We start from the raw sequence: 22,062 nt of genomic DNA on the forward strand, positions 1-22,062 counted from the left end.
GGATGTTATGTTAGTTACACGCAAGAATTTCCTAAAAGGGTAATCTTTAAATATTCACAATATTTTAAGATGCCCAAAGCGGTCGTATTCATTCCAAAAACATATCCTGTTTGTATTCATTGTAGAATTCTAGATTTCATCCATTTTAGTTAGTACACGTTAAAAAGAAAGCAAATCTGTAAAAAAGAAAACGGGCAAATTAGGGATGGACGCAGTTGAAGGGATCAATCTTCCCGTAGAGGAATTCTGCCAAGACTATCCGCACAACCTGACATCGACGGCCGGCTATTGGATCGAATGTTCGCGGCCGCAGATCGCGTCGGATACAATTTGGGACGAGACTGAGAGCGATCGCGAGGCTACCGATCCGGAGCACGGGGAGGAGCAGTCGGAGCCGTTGTCGATGCTGAAGCATATACAGCAAGACAACAGATTCTGTCTATTCGAGGAGAACGAAGTCGACACGGACGATGTGCCACGGAAGAAAACCGCCATCGAGGAGCAATGGGAGAAAAATCAAGGCTTCGAGCTCACCTCGGTCGAGCAAGAGACCTACGAGAAGTACTTCTACGGCTCGGAGCACTGGAATTACTTCACGAACGACGAGGATCTCGGACCGGTGATACTCAGCATCAAGCAAGAGATGCTCAACAATCGGGACCAATTCAGGATCCTGGTTAGAGCCATCAGTTACACGGTCCACGGCCTTATCCCCGCCAGCTGCGTCTTTGCTGACCGGTAATTGTCAAGTTTCATTTTCTATTTGCGTATACACACACGGTACATCGCAATTTCTGCATCGGTAAAATTAGCAACAGCACACACATGCAATCGTCTACTCAATTCATATAAAAACTTATCTCTCGACAATTAAATAAGCTTAAGGGACTACATACGCACATTATTGACTTTATGAAGATGTCCTTTTGAAAAATGATTCTTCATACTTTGATTTCTATGAAGCCCATTGCAAAAAGTTGATTAGCGATGACGAGCTTCACGGAAGCAGTGATAATAGCGTTATATATCAACTTTTTTATATTGATTTTATATTCATGTAATATGTAAATAAAAGTATGAAAAATCATTCCTCAAAAGAACATCTTCATAAAGACAATAGGTGGTCAACGGAAAAATTCAAACATTGAGCGTTTATCGGGTCGCTCGGATGTATATAATCCCTTAATGAGATTAACGGTTTCCTTCTTCGAGAGCACACGAGACACATGGTAGTTTCGGCGCAGGTACAATCGTGAAGAAGTAGTACGTAGCCTCGGCAAGGAGGTGAACATCAATCCGCCGCTGACCTTGGGCCAGTTGCCAGACACGCCCGAAGAACTTCTGAAGCTCGATCAAGTTTTTATCAAGTCCGAGCTGAAAGTGGGGGTGATGTATATACAGGAAAATCAGATTACCGAGGAGCAGATACTCGACAACAACGGCAACTCGCCGCTCTTCGAGGAGTTTCTGCAGATTCTCGGCGACAAGATCAGATTGAAGGGTTTCGATAAGTACAAAGGCGGTCTCGACACCGTGCACGATTTGACGGGCCTATATTCTGTCTACACCAACTGGAGGGGCATCGAGATAATGTTTCACGTGTCCACTCTATTGCCTTACGAGAAGCACGACCCTCAAAAGGTAAGCCACCCCTCTCCCCTGCATTTGCAATCTTCGTTGCTTTCATTTTATTTTGATGAGACCTTTTTTAACTTAACCTGCCGGGAAATTGCATCGAAAGTTTTTCGTTTCGCACAGCTCCAGAGAAAGAGACACATCGGCAACGATATAGTATGCGTCGTGTTTCTGGAAGCCGACAACACAAAGTTCAGTCCAGCTTGCATCAAGTCGCATTTTTTGCACACGTTTATTGTGGTGCGAGTAAGTCCACGGATAAAGCGGAAAATCACGAGATATGAGGTATCCGTGGTCACGAGGGACGAAGTTGGGGCCTATAAACCGTATCTGTGGGAGCAAAGCGTTTTTGAAAAAGGTGCTATTACGATTTTTATATCGAAATAGTAGTGCAACTAGAAAGAGCTAAGGAGTTTAATTGACACCGCGAGATAGAAAGTTTGAAAAACAATTTTCCTTCAAATCCGCACACCGCAGCCGAATGTTCGTCGTACGCTACTTTATTTAACATGCAATCATCGCGACGTGATGAATATTAAATGTAATTATGTTTAATTATTCATAATGTTATAATTTCCATCGTATAAATCTACATTGTTCCTGTGACTAGTTTCGACAGATTCAATATGATTTTGCTAATTTCCATTTTAGCGTCATGGTACAATTACCGAACTTCTAATTGTCAATTACGGAAAGTCGTAGCGCACGGTACGAATGATATTAAAGTTGCGTTGGCTGGGCCACTTCAGAATTGCGTCAGCTTAAAATCCCCCTTACATTGTCTAACTTATCGAATTGGAATATCCGGACGCAACAGGTCCGATGTTCCGCGAATGGATTTTAACGAAAATCGTAAACGGCGAGAGGGCGAGTTATTCAGCGCCGAAATTCGCGAGGATGCAGGAGAGGACGAGGAGTCAAATGTTGGAGGACATCGTGGCGAATCTCGCGAATCATGCGGAAACTGGGCAAATCCCGAAGCCGTATAGGTGAGAAACGTAACGATAACGGTCTTAACATGAAAAAATATGCTAATGAATGAACATGCAAAGAAGAATAATGACGTAAAATACGATTAACGTACCTTTTATATCGTTTTAACATACGTTTCATATATCTGAAAAATTCTTATCATCATATTCTCTACCTAATTTACGATGCACTGCGTGTCGAAATATGTCTTGAAATAAAATAATGAACTATTTTACTATTTTCCTTATAAATTTATTGTATCTTTGATTATAAAACGTTTAATCAATTATTATTCACTCGATATCGATCGATGGGGTTAGATTTGTGATTATTTATTTCTAGACGAGGTTCTTGGCGACCGATTGGACACATGCGACCGTCCTCGCCTTTGTTGGATTCGGTACGAGATCAGTTCGAGGACTATGATCAACTCGCGAAGGACTTCACCCGAGTGTTCCTTAATAACACAGCGAATATGACGCTAAACGCTAGTCTGTTCGATGTCTCCTTCCTCGTGCCGGGGCAGCAAAAACAAAAAGTCAGATTCATCGGTGTTAGGGCGATTTTAGCAGTGAGAAGCAGGTAACAACCTTCAACGAATGCTCCGAAAATTATGGACATGGTTTATTTCGTGTGGCAAGATCAAAAAGTAAAACGCGAATTACCAAGTTGAAATTTAAGCGCTACATAATTTTCACGCGGGACTGCGAATTAACGTCCTATAAACCCAAACGATTGTGTTCGCTTAATTGGACTGGTGGGGGAAGATGTTTTTCCAATAATTCGTTGGTCACTGTGAACTACACACGAAATAAATATTTTCTAATTAAATTCACTGTGTTTCGCAGATTCGCGAGCTTGATACAATCAATGGAAAATTGAAACAAATAATTATGCGATATTAAATTCAGCTGATTAAAAAGGAGAACAAAAGCATAAATTTAATATATGTAATTATGAAATACGTAGTGACAAAACTAAGAGATAAATGAAATTAAAAGAAAAGAAAATATTAGAAATACGCCTCTGTTAGATAGAAATCACTTATTCGCGAAAAATCCGCTCATGTTCATAGGCAACATAAAAAGATTATCTACAGTGTTGCATAAATATTTGTCTTTGTACAGAGTGTTCCAAGAAATGCTGTATGGTATCCAAGCGGGCTTCGGGAGCCCGCAAGTACCAGTTGCCGAGTTACTCGCGAGACCGGCGCCGACATTGCTCAGCCCGCAGAAACCGAAGAGCTCGAATTTTCTTCAAGTTCCCGATATGGAAAGTCCTAGGTACGTTCGCGCTCGAATAGTTGTTGTTATCCCGTTGTTGATATTTATCTGTTAGTCTCACGAGCCCAGTCCGAAATCGTTGATATCGAAGTCCGCTCAGTAAAGAGATGGAATCCGTCGTCCTTATGAAAAAAAAAAGAAAAAAATACTGGTAAGCCTCGCAACCGAATTGTCGTCGTTCGTGAAGCACTATCGATATAATATTAACACGACTCCGCAAAGCATGCTCGTACAACTAATTGGCGACTTGAAAGCATTCACTTAGGACGTCGAGTGCGAACTCGACAAGAGTATCGATTGAAAATTGCACAGAAGTGTGGATTTATGCGATTTCTTATGCAAAATTGGATTTCTCTAACGAGAATAAACTGGAAACTCGTTCGAGGGGTGAGACTAATGCCTGCGATTTTCAGTGTGTCGAATGTTTCTTCCATATTTATATATAAATATATATCTATAGATATATAGATATATTGAACCGTAATATATGTATCTTTTCACGGCACATCCATGTCTCCTATCCTCACGGCACCGCATGATTATCTCGTACAATTATCTTCTCTTATTTGTCAATATATATTCTTTATTTATATACCGTATATATACATGTATATGATGCAAAGGGCCAAAATCTTTTAAATCACGTGTCGTGTATAAATTCTATGTGGCATGCTCTCTTCTGAAAGATCACACGCAATATTCCGCCATACGGTATAGTATAACTCGTCTTGCTTCGTTCGCTAGAAAGAAACGAGAAGTTATTTTACGAACAACGGATTTTCAATGTATTACATAGTTGAATGTATTCTCTGCGCCGTTTTGCTCGTTGACACTTTTTCGAGACGTGTCACGTGTTGTGATCTGTATCCTCTGATTTTTGTGCATTTTTTTTCTCTTTTTCTGTCCGTTAGTAATGTTGAGATCACCAAGTATGCTTCCTTCCGTTTACTTTCACTGTAACGTAATCGCCGATAATTTCGTACTACCGCAATTCGTGCCGCTGCAATTTCCGCTGAAAATACTCCAAATTTCATGTAACGATCCGCTGACTATATGAATAATTTGGCAAAGCGTTTCTTCTGTCGTTGCTGTGGATTCGATGATTATGCGTAATTAATTATTTCGAGGCTCACCGCACGTTAATTCGTACCAATATTAAACTTTGGGAGCGAGCTTTCGTTGTTGTCTCGTTTTCGTTTCGTAACTTTATATTCAATATGTCCTCTTTTTCACCGATTACACAATTAATTTCCCTCCCTCTCACCCTCGCCCACACCCTAGTCCTTATTTCTATGTGAAATCCTTGTAAATTCCATCTCCAAACCTTCAAGTGCCGCTCCGCGGTTTCTGTGAGATACTGGTTCTGACGTGTTTAGGCCCAAAAGCGTCCCCTCGTCGCCGATGGTGAAACGGGCCTTCTCACGATTGGGTACGATCACCGCCGGATGGGGAAGGAGCATTAGGAAGCACGGCAGTGGAAATGCCCTGCAGAGCGAGGATCGAAAACGATGGGCCAGCTCGCAAGACTGCAGTAGTACGTATATATCGTTTCTTGTGAGAAAAGAAGAAGCGAGGTAAAGAAATATAAAAGGATGAAAGCTTCTATCTCGTATATCACGAGTTCTTCGGCGACTTGGTATCCAAATATAACGCACACTCTTGATATTTAACGATATGCATGCGAAAGCATGCAAAGATGCGTTCTTATGATAAGTTCTATCGCGATGGAGTGAAAGGATAAAGTTTAAACATTATTTCTTACAGATAAGGAAGCGAAAGATAAAGATAAAGCGGCCCAATCATTGGCAGTGCCGAGGCTCAGCGTTTGCGCGGACGCGCAGAAAGTGGACAGAGCGAAACTAGCACAGACCGAGGTGAGCGTGACGTCAAACGCGTATCTTCATACCGAGGAGTGGATGAAAAGTGTTTTCTAAGAGTACGCGAGTTATCGCGTGAAATTGCAATTTCCTGAAAAATATGTAATCGATCGTATCAACTGTATACCGAGACATCTCAATATTTCCCAGTAAGAACTTCAATGTTTCTTCCATCTCTTCGTTATTCCCCGCTTTCGAGTGAGCCTTAACATCTGCTGTGTCCACTCTGTCTTTCATTAGCAATCGCGCCAATTAATATTGAATCCGTGACGAATCGTTGTATTATTATTGTAATCATTCCCTATTATAGAAACAATTGAAACGTCACATTAGCATTCTCGTTGTTCTCATTAAAGAAAAAAAAAAAACAATATTTTCAGTTCGACATTATCGAGTTCGATCCGGAAACGTTCCGAATTCTGCTGGACTATCTGCACACCGGATCCTGCCCGCTGACGTGCAGCAACGTACCAGGTCTAATATGCGCCGCGGAGCACTACGACCTGCCCGAGCTTCTCCAGGCTTGCATGCATCACGTCAAGCAGTTCCTCAGAATAGATGTCGTCTGCGTGATGCTCTGCGTCCTCGAGAATTACTACTGGCGTTACACGTCCGCCTTGCAACTGCTCAATACAGTCCTTACGTTCATCGACCACATGCCGTATCAGCTCTTCCAGAGGCCGGACTTTCTCACGCTGAGTGAGTCGATGGTGCAGACGATCATGTCCCGTCAAACTCTCGAAGTAACGGAGATCAAGAAGTTCGAGGCGATGCTGAACTGGGCGAATCACCGAATCAAAACCAAGACGAAGACCGACGCCATGGTAGAGTTCAAATGTATCATGGACAGGCTCAGTAGGGATCTTAAATTATTCGACATAACACCTCAAGAACTGATCAGGGTAAGTATCGAAAGCGCGAAGGTGCGCGAAGGAACGCGATCGAAATGCTAGGTGACACTACGATGTAAAGTAACATCCGTAATTTATTTCCCCAATTAAATCGCGAAATATAGGAAACACAATCGCGACAACGTAATCGACATATCGTAGAAAAATTTGGCGAGTAGGATTTGCTGCGCGTTAATTCTAACCGTTTTTCGTTCTTTCCAGATCGTGCTGCCGTCGAAGGCCATAAAGAACGAGCGTATTCTCGAGACCCTGATGGAGCAAGCGAACAAAGGCACCTACAGAAACGTCGACACCTACTTGGAGGCGTATCAGAAGAAAGTGCAGCACGAAGACAGCTACGACTACGGGCTATAAGAATATCGATGGAAACGCGCGAGAGACGTCGCGTAGGACGATGTGTACCTGAAGACACTTTTCGACGATCGACCGACGAATTCTCCGACTACGGGAATGTCTTATTTCGTCTCATCGCCGTTCTGCAACTATGTTGCGCCACCGGACTCGTTGCGCGCGGATAATCGCGACCTTTTTTTTTTGCTGCAGTGATCTGTAATTAGAACGTCAAGCGACCGTGATATTCGATACGTAGAAGAGGATAATTACACTGCGGAGCCTGACAAGAGTTATGATAGATTGCTCCGAGATCGTATAAGGTCGCTGCTGCTAGGGCCACTCGACGAATAATGAGTTTAGATACAGTCCCGGCTCCACTCGCACAAACTTTGCTCGATATTCGCACGGTAATTCAATCGCGTCTGGTGGCTCAAGCTGCTGCCCTTGTTTTGTTCGTGCCATCGCGGTAAATCATCCGCCGGGGGAAAATTGACGTAATCCCGATATCCCGCGATCGCGTCGTATTCGCAAACTGATCCGATTAACTTGACGAAGAGGGATTTTTAAGAGGATGTGAAAAAAAAGTAAACGTGAACTTTTTTTCTCCCTTCGCCAAGAAGTTAATCGTTTGCGAACACGACGGTCGCGGGACGTCGGCACTACGATGAAAGGAACTTCGAAAGTTTCCGCTTATTCGACAAATATCACGGTAAAACCGTGAAATATCGTCCCCCGCGCTAGTGGAAAGAAAAGTTTCACATGTGTCGTGTAAATGGTTTTCGGCATAATTACGAGAACTTTTAAAGTGTACACGAAGAATAGACTTTCCTTCCGGTTCTTAAGATGTAAAGTTCGCCTTATAACAATGCTTCCATAATTTCGTGGTCTCTCATCGCGTTAGTCTAATTTTCATCATATCATTATCATATCGTGTATCAAGATACACTCAGAAAAATGACTTAGCAATAGCAGCTAAATCTCATTAGCCAGCTCGAACTTTGCCGTCATTGCTAAAAGTTGGCTGTTAGAAGTAAAACGCATTTGCTGCGAGGTACAATGTTATTAATTGAAATTATTAGCCAACGAGTAGCCAAAATTGATTAGCTGTACTAATTACACCATACATAGACAATACGAAAGACGTTTATATCAATCGACGAAATAGTCTAGTACCTGAAGTAATTGACCCAAAGGTCTTCGATGTCATCAGTGCTTAAACGTGATTTTCAAATATGGTATAGCATTAAATCGCGTAAAACTTTCAGGCAAAATCATCATATGCTTAATCTTATTCTTAAGGACAACTTGTTTAAAAAAAGAACCCTATTGAAAATTTCCTGATGGATTTCTATGGAAATCCATAGAAATTTATGTCCATATAGGATAATAAAAATCTATGTAAGAATCCACATGATTTGTGAAAATTCATATAGGAAATCCACACGGATTCTTATCTAGGATCTGAGTTTTTTGCGCAAATCCTCAGAGGTAACTATGCAATTCTATATGGATTTCCTATATGAATTCCTACCTGGTCTTTTCAACAGGGAAAAAGTATTAAATTTCTTCGGAATGTGGAGTTCCAAATGTGAATATGATTTTAGTATTATCGTGCATTCTAGCTAATATTTTTCATTGTAGCGCCTAAATTCAAACGGCTAGTAAATTTAGCTGCGGCAGCAACTATATTAGCTACCCCTATTTCAAACACACATTTTAGCCGCCACAGCTAAATTTTAGCTGCTACGGCTAATTCTTTCTCTGAGTGTAACATTAGCATTAAAAATTATATTTATACGCCTTCTTACTGCTTCTTTTTTCTAGGATCTTTGAAAACATATGCGCATTTAACATCATTTTTCATTCGAATTTCGTACGAGTTTTTATGACTCGTCTTTTTATAGAGTACGTTATATTTTCAATAGCAGAAAATGTTCTTCCAAGGTCTCAAAAGGCAGCGAGTACTTAGTATTGATGAATTGAGAGAGGGGATGAGAAGTGGGGAACGCAATTACGACGTGATCGGCGTTTCGTATTAAAGTTTTGCGAGTAGGCGTCATCAATCTTCGATGCAGGATTTGCTACGTGTTAATTCTAATACGCGATCGATAAATGGAGTGTACTATCGATCGACGGGCTGAGGTCTCGCGAACGCGAGAAGCATCACAGTTTTCTTACCATTAATAAGGAGATTTCGCGCGCGCGGAAATTCGGTTTAGATAGGGATCGAGGTAATTAATTAAGAAGAACTGTGTCGCAGCTGAATCACTATGCCGCGGCACTGCGAGTGGACAACGACAAGGACAAGTGTGGCCAGTGATATTTTTCCGTGCGGCATTGTCACCTGTTACGCGTACATGAGACAAGAACGACAGCAACGGAGAATGAACTGACGATACAACGTCGTTGTCGCGAGCATGAGGCGCGATGTTAACGCGATCGAATGAAAGGAAACCTCTGTAATCATCGACTGGAGATTCTCGAGGGCGCGTGCATATTGTAGCCAGAGATATCGACGGCATTTAATAAATTGCCGACATGTGACAATCTGTATTATAAAAAGAAAAACACTGAACTAATAACACATATAAAAAATAATATTCATTAAAAGAAGTTTACTACTATAGATAAGCTTAAAAGAGTATAAATAAAAATATACATACACATAATATATATATATATATATATGTATGTATGTATGTATATGTGTGTATGTATATATACACGTATCGGTAAGCATAAAACTCTAAAAATAATAAATAATAACAATAATAAAAAAAATAATAACGATAATAGTAATAACGAAGAAATAATAATGACGATAAAGTACGCAAGCGCGTCGATGTTGAGTGTGAGATGAAAAAATATCACATATATTTGAGGTCTTGTTCTGTTTTCTATCGTAGATTTTGTATCTTCGAATACTCTAAGGCGGAGATTCTAAAATTCACACGGGGGCAGACTGGAGAAAGAATTTTTCGCGCGACAGCGCGCGGGTCCCTTTTTTTCCCATTTGACGAGACAGATGTCCCCCTTTCAAAAGAGGGGACACTCTTTTCTCAAATTGTACCCGCAAAATTTTTGATCGCACAATCGTGAACTGCACCGATCTTCCCGTTTAACGAAAAGACGAGACATATCGACGATCCTTCTCCGCCGGGAGAATGGATTTCCGAGCGAAAACGGTGGGTTTGCATTCGAGTCTGGTCAACGTAATTTCGACGAATTTTTGCGAAACTTGGGAAAAGATCTCAACCAGCCTGGCTCCGGTTACGCTTCTATGACGACTATATCAAAAGAGAGAGAAATATAAAGAGACGGCAGAGAGAAAACAAGGGGGGAGGCGAAATCGCGCGATTTAATAGACGGATCGAAAATCCCGCAAAAAATCGCTCTCTTTGGAGATCCTTTGTAGAAATCGATTTTCCCTGGGACTCCCAGGGAAGGAAATATTTTTACACGATCTCGATTGGGGTCGTCCGCAATACGACATGATATTTTCGAGCGCCGATCCCCCGTATATTGTGTTATTATATACGTAACAAGTAATATATATTACGGTGTAACGTGCGTAAAGATAAAAAGGCCATTAACTCTCAACCACTACGGTGAATTCAAATCTGTTCCCAGTTCTAGACATTTTGCGTGCGAGAAATAGTGTATAGTTCGTGTATCCAATTGACTGGACTTTTTTGGCCGTAAGCCAAAATGTAATGATTTTAGGATCAACAGTTTGTACGTTTTCGCAGACCGTCGATTTTAAGATGAGATTGCTCGCTATCTTCCATATTATTACATAATTACATTGCAGAAATTACTGAAAATTTATCAGTAGTATTAAAATAATTCGATAGTATATTCAAATATTATGTATTACTATAACGAAAAAATGATTTTAATATCCATTTGTCAGGAAATTATACAAATTTTAAGTTAACAGTTAATTCAGCACAAATATAACAAATTGATGACATGCTGATGACAGTCAGAAGTAAAGCCGTTCTCTAACCAATTATCGGGGTCAGAATTGACGGCACCGTAGTGTAATCTTAACCAAAATTTAACCACAGTGGTTGAGGGTTAATATCGGTCTTCCTTTCGTCGCAAAGATTGCCAAACTGTTAAGTGTCTTATTGTTCAGGCAAGCGGCTGGACGAAAGTAGAGTTTCGAAACGTCTTCATTCGAAGGAAAGCCGATTATTATTGCATGCCAAATCGTTACGAAAAATCTTTCGTTTCGGATATCGTGTGGTTCTCATCGTTAATATCTTATATCGATCATTTACGCGAGAATCTTTGTAATGCTTCTGCGGAACGATCGAACTATGAAATACGAATATATAAAATACGTTACCATAATCATATAAAAAATATAAATTTAATGAAATGAAATAGGATATGCTAATCAATTACGGAAGAAATCGTTTTAAATTCATAATTTATTAAATATACATATAAAATTAAAAATTTTGCTACTATTTCGTTACAATTCATTCTATAAAACTATAGAGAACAGACGATCTTCATTTTTGTAATATAAGTTCAAGACTGTTTTATTCATTATAGATTTTTAATGCAATATCTGTATTTGAAAAATATAGATTTCGGACGTATTTAGAAGTAAGCTCTTTAACCGTAGCAGTTATTTTTATAACTGGTCCAGCTAATAATTTTCTCGGAGATTAAATGATTAATTATTAGTGGTATTAACCTTCGTGGAAGTAAGTTTAATATGAAGATACCGAAATTTCTTGGCACCTGTTTGTCACTGTACATGTGTGAAAATGATGGGTTTTCTATTGTAAAGTTATATATTATTTCGCGATCCGAACGAAGAACACACGATAGCGGCAAACGAAACTGGAGATCGAGAGAAACTCGAAATTCTACTTCGTCAGTATGTAAGCGTAGATGTTTCAGTGTGTGATCGAAGTGTATTTGATTGGTCACTGTATCGATTTTCACAACGTCTCACAGTCTGCGTAGAGACTCTGGGAAGCTCATTCATCGCGCGTTATACAGTATGTAAACTAATTCGCACCTGTGAAACATTGTTAATATCTCCTGATGAGATGTTAATTATTTTCCATTCACATATAGGAACGTTATAAAAAAAAACGTTTTCAATGCGAACATTATAATTTTATTGCAATAAAAAAATTACGTTATTATATGCTCGAAACTGCACGCAAACAATTTTAACCAATTCAAACGATTAGCTAGATTTCACTTAACGATTGCTACTTTATTAAGAGCATCGCGAAAAAAAATAGTTATTCAAATTTTCATAATAAATAACGCAATGCGAATAGTAGTCGCGAATTAATTTACATCCTGTATTTATCGGGGCGAAATCGGCGCAGGTTCATTTAAATTTCGCAAGACGATGAGATCCGTCACGCACATGTTCTTATGACGCAATTGCGATTTCGTAATCGTAAGTATAATATCATGTGTAAGTTCGAGATATACGTTCAGATATCTCACGCGAATTCTCACTTATAAAATTGAAGATACACATATAGGCATTGCACGCTACGCTCAAGCACAAGATGTAATGTCTCTGATACATTATGGCTGCAATTTAATTTTAACCTTAATCTTAAAAGCGTAGTTTAATCCATGTATACTCGATTAATCGCGCAAAATTATATTTTCCAGGTGAATCATTCGCGAATATTCGACTAGCACACGCGCACATTCGTGCTACGATCGTTCACTCACGTTTACTTGGAACTTGATATATATTCATGAAAAAAAAACTGCGAAAAGTAATTTCGTTGTATTCAGATTTGGATTTGCTAGTCAGCAAAAAATGTCTCGTGTAAAATTCATATCTGTAACATCACCAAATTGAATACGTGTCGAAATTACACAACAATGTCGATTCTCGAAGGCGTACAAGACGTGATTTGAAATATGAAAATGTTCGATCCTGCGTTCGAGTTCGCCCGGAAATACCACAAATCAGTACAAACTTGCGCTTGTCGTGTGTAACTCTTCCTCCTCTCGCGCCGCGGCACGGGTATACTAATGTACAAAGCGACTTTTTTTACTGTACTCGACGACAGTTCAGGCATTGCTCGGTCAAGGGAGAACACAAAAAGGAGGAATGCGTCGTATGCGAGCACACAACACCCCCGCTCTCGAGAACACCGAAAAATAAAAATTGAAAAAAATGTCATCGAACGCCATTCTGTCCAGCCATTGCCGCCTACTGTTCAACTGCACATTCATTCAAGCAGATGTAAAGAACTATTTCGCAAAGAGACGAATGAAAAATAAAAAAAAGAATATCTATATACGCATACATATACATATATATATATATAAAATATAGATATATATATATATACATATATACATATAAATATTAAAAATGTACCTATGTACGCATGGCTACACGTGCACACGTAATGCAGAAGGAGAAAGTGAGAAGGAGAGCAAGAGTATTATAATGCGACGAGTAAAATGTAAAAAAAAAAAGAAAAGAGGAAAAAAGAACTGTGTATGTACATTATGCGCGCCACGTGAGCGGACTCCGGCGAGTAAGTAGAGTAAGTAAAGAGTAACTCTAGACGCACATTGAAAAAGACGGATAGTGGATTTCTGATACGGCAAAGTGGGGAGAAATTGCATTACCGGGAACGACTTCTTGTCACGGTGACCTTATGGTCGTCCAATGTCTTAGAAAAATAATCAAGTGCTAAATGGCATATCGCGCTAAGTGGGTCGAAGCTGATTAATCGGTTCTTCATAGTTCCGGTTGCTTGCGTCACCGTGTTAATTAATATTAAACCTTTCAGCTGTAACGTTCCATTCCAGATGGTACGGTATCTACACGAGTACAATATCTACATTCTGTAATTATGATCGTTTTTTCTTTTTTTTTGTAACCGACAGTTCCTTAGTGAATTGAACCGCACAAATCAAAACTCTGTCGAAATTATTACGGGCGCGCGATCCGGCATTTACGACGATGGGCGCGCACCTGCTACATGACTCAATGTGCGGCTGGCTTTTAAGGATAATCTCGATCGCGTTTGTTGCGTTTCGTGCGATATATACGAAGGTTGTGCGTAATATTAAGCGCTTCTCGAATTCTCCGGTATGCGTCTGGTTATTCGTGAGATAGTCTATAAATGTGTTGTTGCGATGTCGCGTATGTGTCATCCTTCTTATCTTGTTAAATACTCGCTGTCCTCCTCGACACCGCTGCCATTGGATTTTCATCTTGTTGTTGTTATTGTTGTTATTGTTAAGAGGAAAGTGTATTGTCCGATCACACAACAATTGCACACGTGTCACGTGAGAAGGATGTAGCAGCGAGAAGTCACGACTGCGGCTATACTTTCCGGCTTTCACGTGGCTTTACTCCGAATCGCGATACTTGCGAATCACAAGTTTCTAATCAAACTCCGTACATTTACACGATATTGTAAATGTCCTATAGCATATGCTCAAGTTTTTGTAGAGTAATGATAAATTATTTTGCATAAATCGACCTTGGAAGATGTTTTTAAACAGAGAACTATTTTTTCGTGAGCAACAATGATCATATTGTTTTTATGGTGTGACTAGTACGAATAAAACCGCAATCGTGACTTTCGAATCCTGCAGTCGTGCATTTTTAACCGATAAGAAAATGTTGAGTGGTCGTTATCAGTTCGTGATCAACCCGATGTTACTTCGTTGCATCGAATATCCATCCCACCGTTGATGATTTATCGCTCGCAAATTTTAGCTCGCTTCGCGACGACGTGTATTTTTATCCGACCGATGATTTATTATCTTGCATTGTATATCACTCGTATTGTTGTATACGTGAATTATTATGGTGGACGTATAGTGGACGGAAATTATCGGACATCACAAAATCACAAGTAGACTCAAGGGGCATTTCTAGTTCTGTGCGATCATATCGGTATGAGGCCATTGTATGTGACGTGATAATTATAAAATGTGCATGCACACGAGTTTCTTCCTTCCTTCTTCGTCGTCGTGTTCACGTAATGAATCTATCGGAACTCGCCGTGTCGCGCTTGCGTGGTAACGAATACAAAAAGATGGATGAAATTATTAAACAGAGATTTATTGTATATGAAACTACTGTGATGTTATCGTTCAATATAAAAAAAAATATATCTATATATATATATATATATGTATATGTATGTATATGCATGTATATACATGGATATACACATACATAGGCATACATACATATATACACACACACACATAAAAAAGATGCTGTATTTAAAAAAAAAACTCGTGTCTAAAGAATTTTCTTTTATCTCCTCGCTCACCGAAACAAAGTCTGTTGCGAATCTGTGAAAGTGAAATTGTAATTTATATTCGTACGAGCAACTATTTTTTAAAAGACGACTGATTATCTATTATGTAATATAGGCAATAAAAATGTATTGTGCTAGATCTTCTCTATATGTGTGTTCGTGTAAACCTTGTCAAGTTAGTATATAATTCAATATAGGATAGAAATTTCTCCCCTTCGTATTTTTCGACGTACATTGTTGCATCTTATGGAAGGTGTATAAAAATATATATTGCGTATATCATGTATGATTATTGACATAGAGAAGCCGATAACGCACGAACCATATACATTTACAGCATTTAGATATCTTTAGAGGTTTTAAAAAGATTTAAGCGTGATCGAATGTAACTTTAGGTCAATATTAACCATTTGATCGGAGAGGGAGAAAAAGGGTTTTTTCTTCTGTAAACTACAAAATTCATCACCATAAAAACTTATTGGTCGTAAAAGACGCACAATAAAGAGTTAATATAGATTTTATATTGATCATTCAACACAATGTTAAGTTTTATGAGAATAGTTTCTCCTATTAAAAAATGTCAGGTGTGATAAAAATACGTGCTGCATCAAACTATTTCATCATTCAGCGTGCAACATTTTAGTCAGAATTAAAAAAAAATGATAAATTGAGTTGAAATTTATTACACATTAGTAACTATAATTTCTACTATAAAACGAAATCGTAGTCAGTATTGATCATCTATATCGGAGATGTTCTTGGCTTATTGCTCTTGGTTAAGCGTATGACACCACGTGATCGAATGAAAAGCATGAAAATTCATAACGTTGGCTTGCAATAAAATCGCAGATGAAAAATAAATCCCGGATGGCATTCAGAGAAATTCTGATATATTACAAATTCAGTAAAATGATTATTCATATTTCATTTTAATGGTTTGAAATTACACTTTCGGATAACGTTAGTCTTTGCATTTAGCATTAAAGCCTGTCTTTGCCCAAAAACAGGAAGTATTAATTTACAATAGCTAGAAGTTGTCTTTGAGATAGAATTTCCGACGGCCTCTATATCTCATGTTAGATGTTCATAAATACGTCAATGTGCAAACGTACTCGCCTAGCAATTCATAATATTCCTAACTACTGAAAGAGATATAATTTGTCAATTATATCTCAGGGAAAATGTACAATAAATAACAATGTGAAAAGATATGTACATATTTACATATACACGATAGATGCACTTCAACTTGTCTCTGTGTACTAAAAATTGGATTACAAACAGCGGTCTCTGTGTATTCAGCCTATACAAATATTTTTCCTATAAAATTTGAATGCGCCTGAAGAGCCGCGGAGGAGTTTGTGTAAATATGTTATAAAATCATATTTATTTACAATTTACAAGACCGATAGGGGTAACTGTACAAACACGATCGTCGTAACGGCGAATGGTGGTTCTTGCGTGTCATTAAAAAAAATTATAACCACCATATTAAAACACTGTATCTGACTTCTAGGTACATGCTGTTTTATAGCAAATATCTTCTCAGGTAAAATCCGCGTGAGCACACGCGGTATGATCTTAGCGCTCTACAACCGAGATCTGCGTGCGTCAATGAAGTTTCTACAGCATTGCTGAAAGCGCACGCAACGCCAAATGCAGTCTTATTAAAACGCTAGACCGTTCGAGGTCACGAGTTAACACATAAATATGTACAATTTTTGTACACCTTCGTTAATCGTAATTATTTCCGTTGGGATTCCTGAAAGTAATTCCAAGACAAGTTAACATTGCCTTATTGTCAGTTCGGAGCTTCACTTCACCATTTAGCCCTAACACTCCAGTCTTTCGGTGTCCAATGCAAACACTTAGGATCTATCCTGATCTGTCTTTTTTCCATCGCGGCTGTGTGTTGATCGATTATTTCCCTGCGAATAAAGACGTGGATAAATTAGGAAGATTTCACCGATCACGCCTAAAGATTAGCTAATCTCCTTTCATTGCTACATTGACAAATCAATTACCTATTCAACGTCACGATATATTGTCCCTTGTAGTAATTAATGAGATTCAAGTTTTGCAAGGTCGATATCACGTCCTCTTTCTTGATCGACGTCAATTCGCAGATTTCGCTTATCGTTATCTGCGGCTTCTCATTTTCCACCATTGGCTTAATGTTCAGCAGGATATCGAGTATCGTGTGCGCCCAATAGCTTCGATACGAAAGCAGACCCAGATCGGACAACGGTTTCTCAGGCGAGCCGGTCTTCCCCTCGAATTTCGACAGCTCATATGAAAATTCTATCAGAAGCTTGCCGTAACCTCTCCTCTGGTACGGTGGCAGTGTAAGAATGCATGCTACGTTGTGATCCTCCGTTGACTCCTTCTCCTTGGAGAAGTAGCCGACTATGTGAAATCCTCTGCTGTCAAAGTCCGTCATTACATAGAACAAAAAGGGGTCCGTGTCATAGTCGAGGGTCTTGTGATCTAGAAATAGCTTCGCTAGTAGGCAGAGATTTTGTGCGTAATTCTTGTTCTTGCGTCCGTCGATTTCGAAAAACGATATAGATCCTTTCCTATATATCTCGTTTCCGGGTGGATGACGTAGATTACATTTGAGTAAATGCCTCTCCAAGCACTTTCGACTCTTTCTGTATTTCAGACAGAACTCGCAGATATATATACAAGATAAATTCACCAACTCCTGCGGATACGGGCTGAAGTACCAAGGCTTTATTCTATGGCGACCCAGTTCGATTAGTTCCACGTTCTTCATTCGCATTTTCTGATGCGCTACTAGAGAACCGGTGGGCCTGGGACCCGGTGTTTGCGGTGGACCATCCTGAGAATCCTCGTTTTCTATGAATGCAGCTTTTCTTTTTCTACACATTTTCTTTTGTAGAGCAGCTTGGAGCACGGCGGAACCATTGACCGGTTCGTTGCTGACGCTGCTGGGACTGGGTGGCCTGCTGGCTGCTTGTTTTTTTGGCGTCGCCGCACCAGTTCCTGGTGTCGTTCCATCGCGACGTGGGTATTGGACCTTTCTCGTATCCAAGGAATCTTCCATAACCCATTCGTCTAATCGTCTATTGACTAAAAGAGCATATGTTGTGTAAGTGTAAGTAACAGCGTCGACACTTAGGATCCTCGCACGCAGCTCAAAACAATTAGGGGATCGCTTCATTTCAGAATTGTTTATTTGACTTTGTCTTTTAATTGTTTTGTGCATTGTGTGGAAATGCCAAGCAATTTACTTACAATCCACATAGTGAACGTAATAACACTTGACACCATGTACTTCCTTGACACTGATAATCTCAGCGAGTGCTACAGATAGAAAAAGAAAGATGTTGATAAATATTCATTGTAAATCTTAGTTTTGTTGAATAACTATTGTATATTTTCAAAGGGATATGTTCGCTCAACACATAAGTGTTCATTTGTCACACACAAAATGCAACATACATAATATGTAATAATGAAAACTTGTAATACAGGTTTTACAGAAGTATAAGAAGATTATTGCGATGCAGTAAGAATCAATGCAAAAAACTACAATCAATGAGTCTTCAAAATGATTAAAATATTATTCATAAAGATAATGCAAACTTTATGTTTACGTTTTGATTCATACTGAAGCAATTGACAAGCGAACGTTGATAATGGATCATAGTATTTTGTGATGCGTTACAATCAGATCTCGTAGAACACAAAAATCAAAGCTGTTAGTGGCAAATTTCATTTGGAGCGAGAACGAAAGAATATTCATATAATTTACTTACGCCAATCGTCCGTGCCGTGCATTTTGACCGGTAAACGGCAGCCTTCAATCAGTGAATTCTAAAAGTGAGGTTAGAAAATGACGATATCCGTGATACCCAGACTTGGCGAACGTCTCCGAACAAACCACCAATACAGTCATATTCAGAATATTGCATTACTTACCACTGAATCGCATATTGTTTCACGTTCGTCGTGCTCCTCGATCATTTCACTCAAAAATTCGGGGAACTTGTTACCAAACACAATTTTGTTTTGAAGCGCTTTAAGCACTGACAACAGCGCCGTGTAAAGTGAATTACAAGGTCTCCGCGATCGGAGAGAGAAGAAAGGGACAACGTTATCTCGAAAGGCCACCTAAATGCCATCTACATTCACCACCGAGGAGAAACGTGTTTGTAGACGAACGGCCTCAAGCGGATTCGATTTGATGCAGCACGCTGATGCGAAAGAGAAGTACAGACTTACCGAAGCGGTAACATGCGATACAGAGAACGCATCTTCTCCCGAAGCATTCGCACCGTCAGATAGCAACGGACGTTTTCCTCGCTCCATTTCTCCCGCACGACATCCATGTTTCCGACAGAGCGTGATCACCGGTTACGAGTGTAAGACATCGCGTTTAATCACTCGCGTGGATCGACGGTACGCTGAAACGATTTATCGTCATTCAACTCGGCGATTCTAATATTCGTCTGATCACGAAATTCGCAGACAACGAGCTAAAAGAAGTGGTGAATACGGAGCTTAATCGAGACCCGTGCCGAAACCGTCGCGAACCGACGTGAACTATCGCGGTTGGTACGATCACGTGACGTCGAATTCAAATAGTTTTAGTATAACAATATTCGGTTATAAACGGATCGCAATATGGCCGCGCGGGTTCATCGAGCTGTATCGTCTCTCGGTTTTCCCGAAATATTGGTCCGTTAAAAGTGAATCCTATCCACGAATTATCATCGGAGATGTCGAAAGTAAGTTATTCCGCGCGTTTATCGTGGAAAAACGTCGTTGGACAGTTGTCGGGAACGAATGTTTCGCGATATGATCTATCGGGAGTGCCGAATAAGATATCGCCCGTTCGTCAAATTATGATAGTTTAGAGTAAATTTTTGCATTGATCCATTTTTCGACCCGACAGAAGAGAAAATTTTCGCGAATTATCATCAGGGCTGGACAGCCTCGCGTGTTCGTCGTATTTCTGGCAGTTCGGAAAACCTCTAGTCGATGTGCGTCTACAGTTTCATCTTGTTGAAAGAAAAATCGGTAAGTAATGATAAAATAGATAAAATAGAGGTTGTAGCAAATATTGCATTTACGATTTTTGCATGACGCATGTCTTGTTTGCGAATTTAGTACGAATATAAAGCAAATGTTATATCTAAAAGACAGGAGAAAGACCGTATCGCCTGAGCTAAAAATCAAACAAAAAGTAACATATTGTAGTTTGGCTTTAGACGAATGTCGACAATTTCTTTTTATGACATACTAACAATCTCTCTTGATATTCTTGTTTATAATAAATCTCCACTTTTTATAAATGTGTGAAGTTGGTCTTCGCCACCTTTGACCAAAGACAGATGATCTTGTGTGAGAGAACAGTCGATAATATCAGCGCCCTTCTATTATCTCCGCGCCTGATGGTAATCACTAAACTTTACCCATACCCAATGAAGATATTGTATCGACAGAATGATGGATTATGTGATTTTCTAACCAAGTTCCCACAACTCGAAAATAGGTCTAGACGACGTTTCTCGTGCGCGCGTTAGAGCAATATAATTATATATTTATCAAATATATTTAATATTACATAAGAGAGGAGAATTTAATTTAGGGTACATTTAAATAATATATTTAGAGAAGGAACTCTAATCGGATTTTTTAATTAATCATTTATCGATTATCTACATAATTAATAATTATATATGTTATCTTTCAAACAGAGTAATTACGACAAAACGTAAAATCATAGACATAATTAATTATAATTAGAAAATTTCACTGAGAATCATTATGATACCTTGTCGTTATCGCGGCCATTCCGAATTGATTTTAGCGAAAATTATTAATAATTGCGAAGTGTGCCGCGAAGTTCCGGTCTAATTTCAGGAAACGTCACAACGTAGATCCGTACCATACCGATATAGAAGGAGAGTGATGGAAACACGTAAATATTAAGTATGCCGTATGGGTTATCACGACGGAATAGCGGCGGCAATGAATGAGACAGCGCATACGCGACGGTAATTAAATACGGGGGGAGACTAAACTTAGTAGCGAACGTTGAGCGAGAATATTCGAAAATTAAGTCATGCGATCTAGATCGTGCCGCAGCTTCCCATTCTTGAGTATAGAATTCATTTCACACGGTATGCATTCCGAAATACGCGTACGTAACGCGACAACGCGCACATGCATCCGCACCGATATATTGTCACTACTTGTACATTAAATCATCATTGTGTCTCCTGCACGCATACACGCATAAATTGTAGCGGTTTTCACTTTGGTAGCCGGAAATTATGGAATTATGGAAAATGATAGTATTGATAGTGGTTCGTCCCTTCATATTCCAAACGAATTCGTAACGTAACGAAAATGTAACTTGCAAGGAAACGTTATGAAGTATCCCTCGCTGGTTTCGACGGACTTCCGATACGTCATAGAGTGGCTCAATATCAAAATTATTTCGCGGCTATATTCATAAAATTGTTTTGATCATTACGTCGTCTGAATTAATCCATTTGCCGAAGTAGCTATCGGAGTAATTGCTTCTCATCGAATTCCGTTTTACCGACAATCTCCGCGTCGCGTTATCTCCTCGCGCACTCCTCGCGTGTGCAACTTTGCATTATGTATAAAAGTACACGCACCGGGAAACGGCGTCGGAACGGTTTTTCAGGCACCCCGTGGTGCGCGCTTATCTTCTCGAGAGATAACGCCCCGATACCGAAAATACGAGCCGTTCGAT

The 22,062-nt window shown here is 39.5% G+C and overlaps 2 protein-coding genes across 2 annotated transcripts in view; one reads left to right on the top strand and one right to left on the bottom strand.

Annotated features, from left to right (window-relative positions):
* LOC106745974 overlaps window positions 1-9,659 on the top strand; it is a 38,706-nt gene extending 29,047 nt beyond the window's left edge. The window contains exons 12-21 of the mRNA XM_014622051.1: window positions 240-738; window positions 1,245-1,641; window positions 1,759-1,993; window positions 2,453-2,624; window positions 2,950-3,189; window positions 3,735-3,890; window positions 5,267-5,424; window positions 5,655-5,764; window positions 6,148-6,669; window positions 6,880-9,659. Coding sequence (XP_014477537.1) covers window positions 240-738; window positions 1,245-1,641; window positions 1,759-1,993; window positions 2,453-2,624; window positions 2,950-3,189; window positions 3,735-3,890; window positions 5,267-5,424; window positions 5,655-5,764; window positions 6,148-6,669; window positions 6,880-7,032 — 2,642 coding nt within the window. The 3' untranslated portion in view covers window positions 7,033-9,659. The remainder of the gene's footprint in view (window positions 1-239; window positions 739-1,244; window positions 1,642-1,758; window positions 1,994-2,452; window positions 2,625-2,949; window positions 3,190-3,734; window positions 3,891-5,266; window positions 5,425-5,654; window positions 5,765-6,147; window positions 6,670-6,879) is intronic.
* Window positions 9,660-15,906: 6,247 nt separating this feature from the next.
* On the bottom strand, window positions 15,907-19,836 carry LOC106745909 (histone acetyltransferase Tip60). Its single transcript, XM_014621911.1, has 5 exons — window positions 19,254-19,836; window positions 19,091-19,148; window positions 18,567-18,635; window positions 17,333-18,401; window positions 15,907-17,236 (listed from the first exon to the last, which is right to left on the bottom strand). The coding sequence occupies exons 1-5, from the start codon at window positions 19,296-19,298 to the stop codon at window positions 17,128-17,130; spliced, it is 1,350 nt and encodes a 449-aa protein (XP_014477397.1). The 5' UTR covers window positions 19,299-19,836; the 3' UTR covers window positions 15,907-17,127.
* Between the last annotated feature and the right edge of the window lie 2,226 nt (window positions 19,837-22,062).

The sequence above is a fragment of the Dinoponera quadriceps genome, unplaced genomic scaffold (genome assembly GCF_001313825.1).
Source record: "Dinoponera quadriceps isolate SergipeBrazil2010 unplaced genomic scaffold, ASM131382v1 scaffold1872, whole genome shotgun sequence".
Classification (NCBI taxonomy): Eukaryota; Metazoa; Arthropoda; class Insecta; order Hymenoptera; family Formicidae; genus Dinoponera; species Dinoponera quadriceps.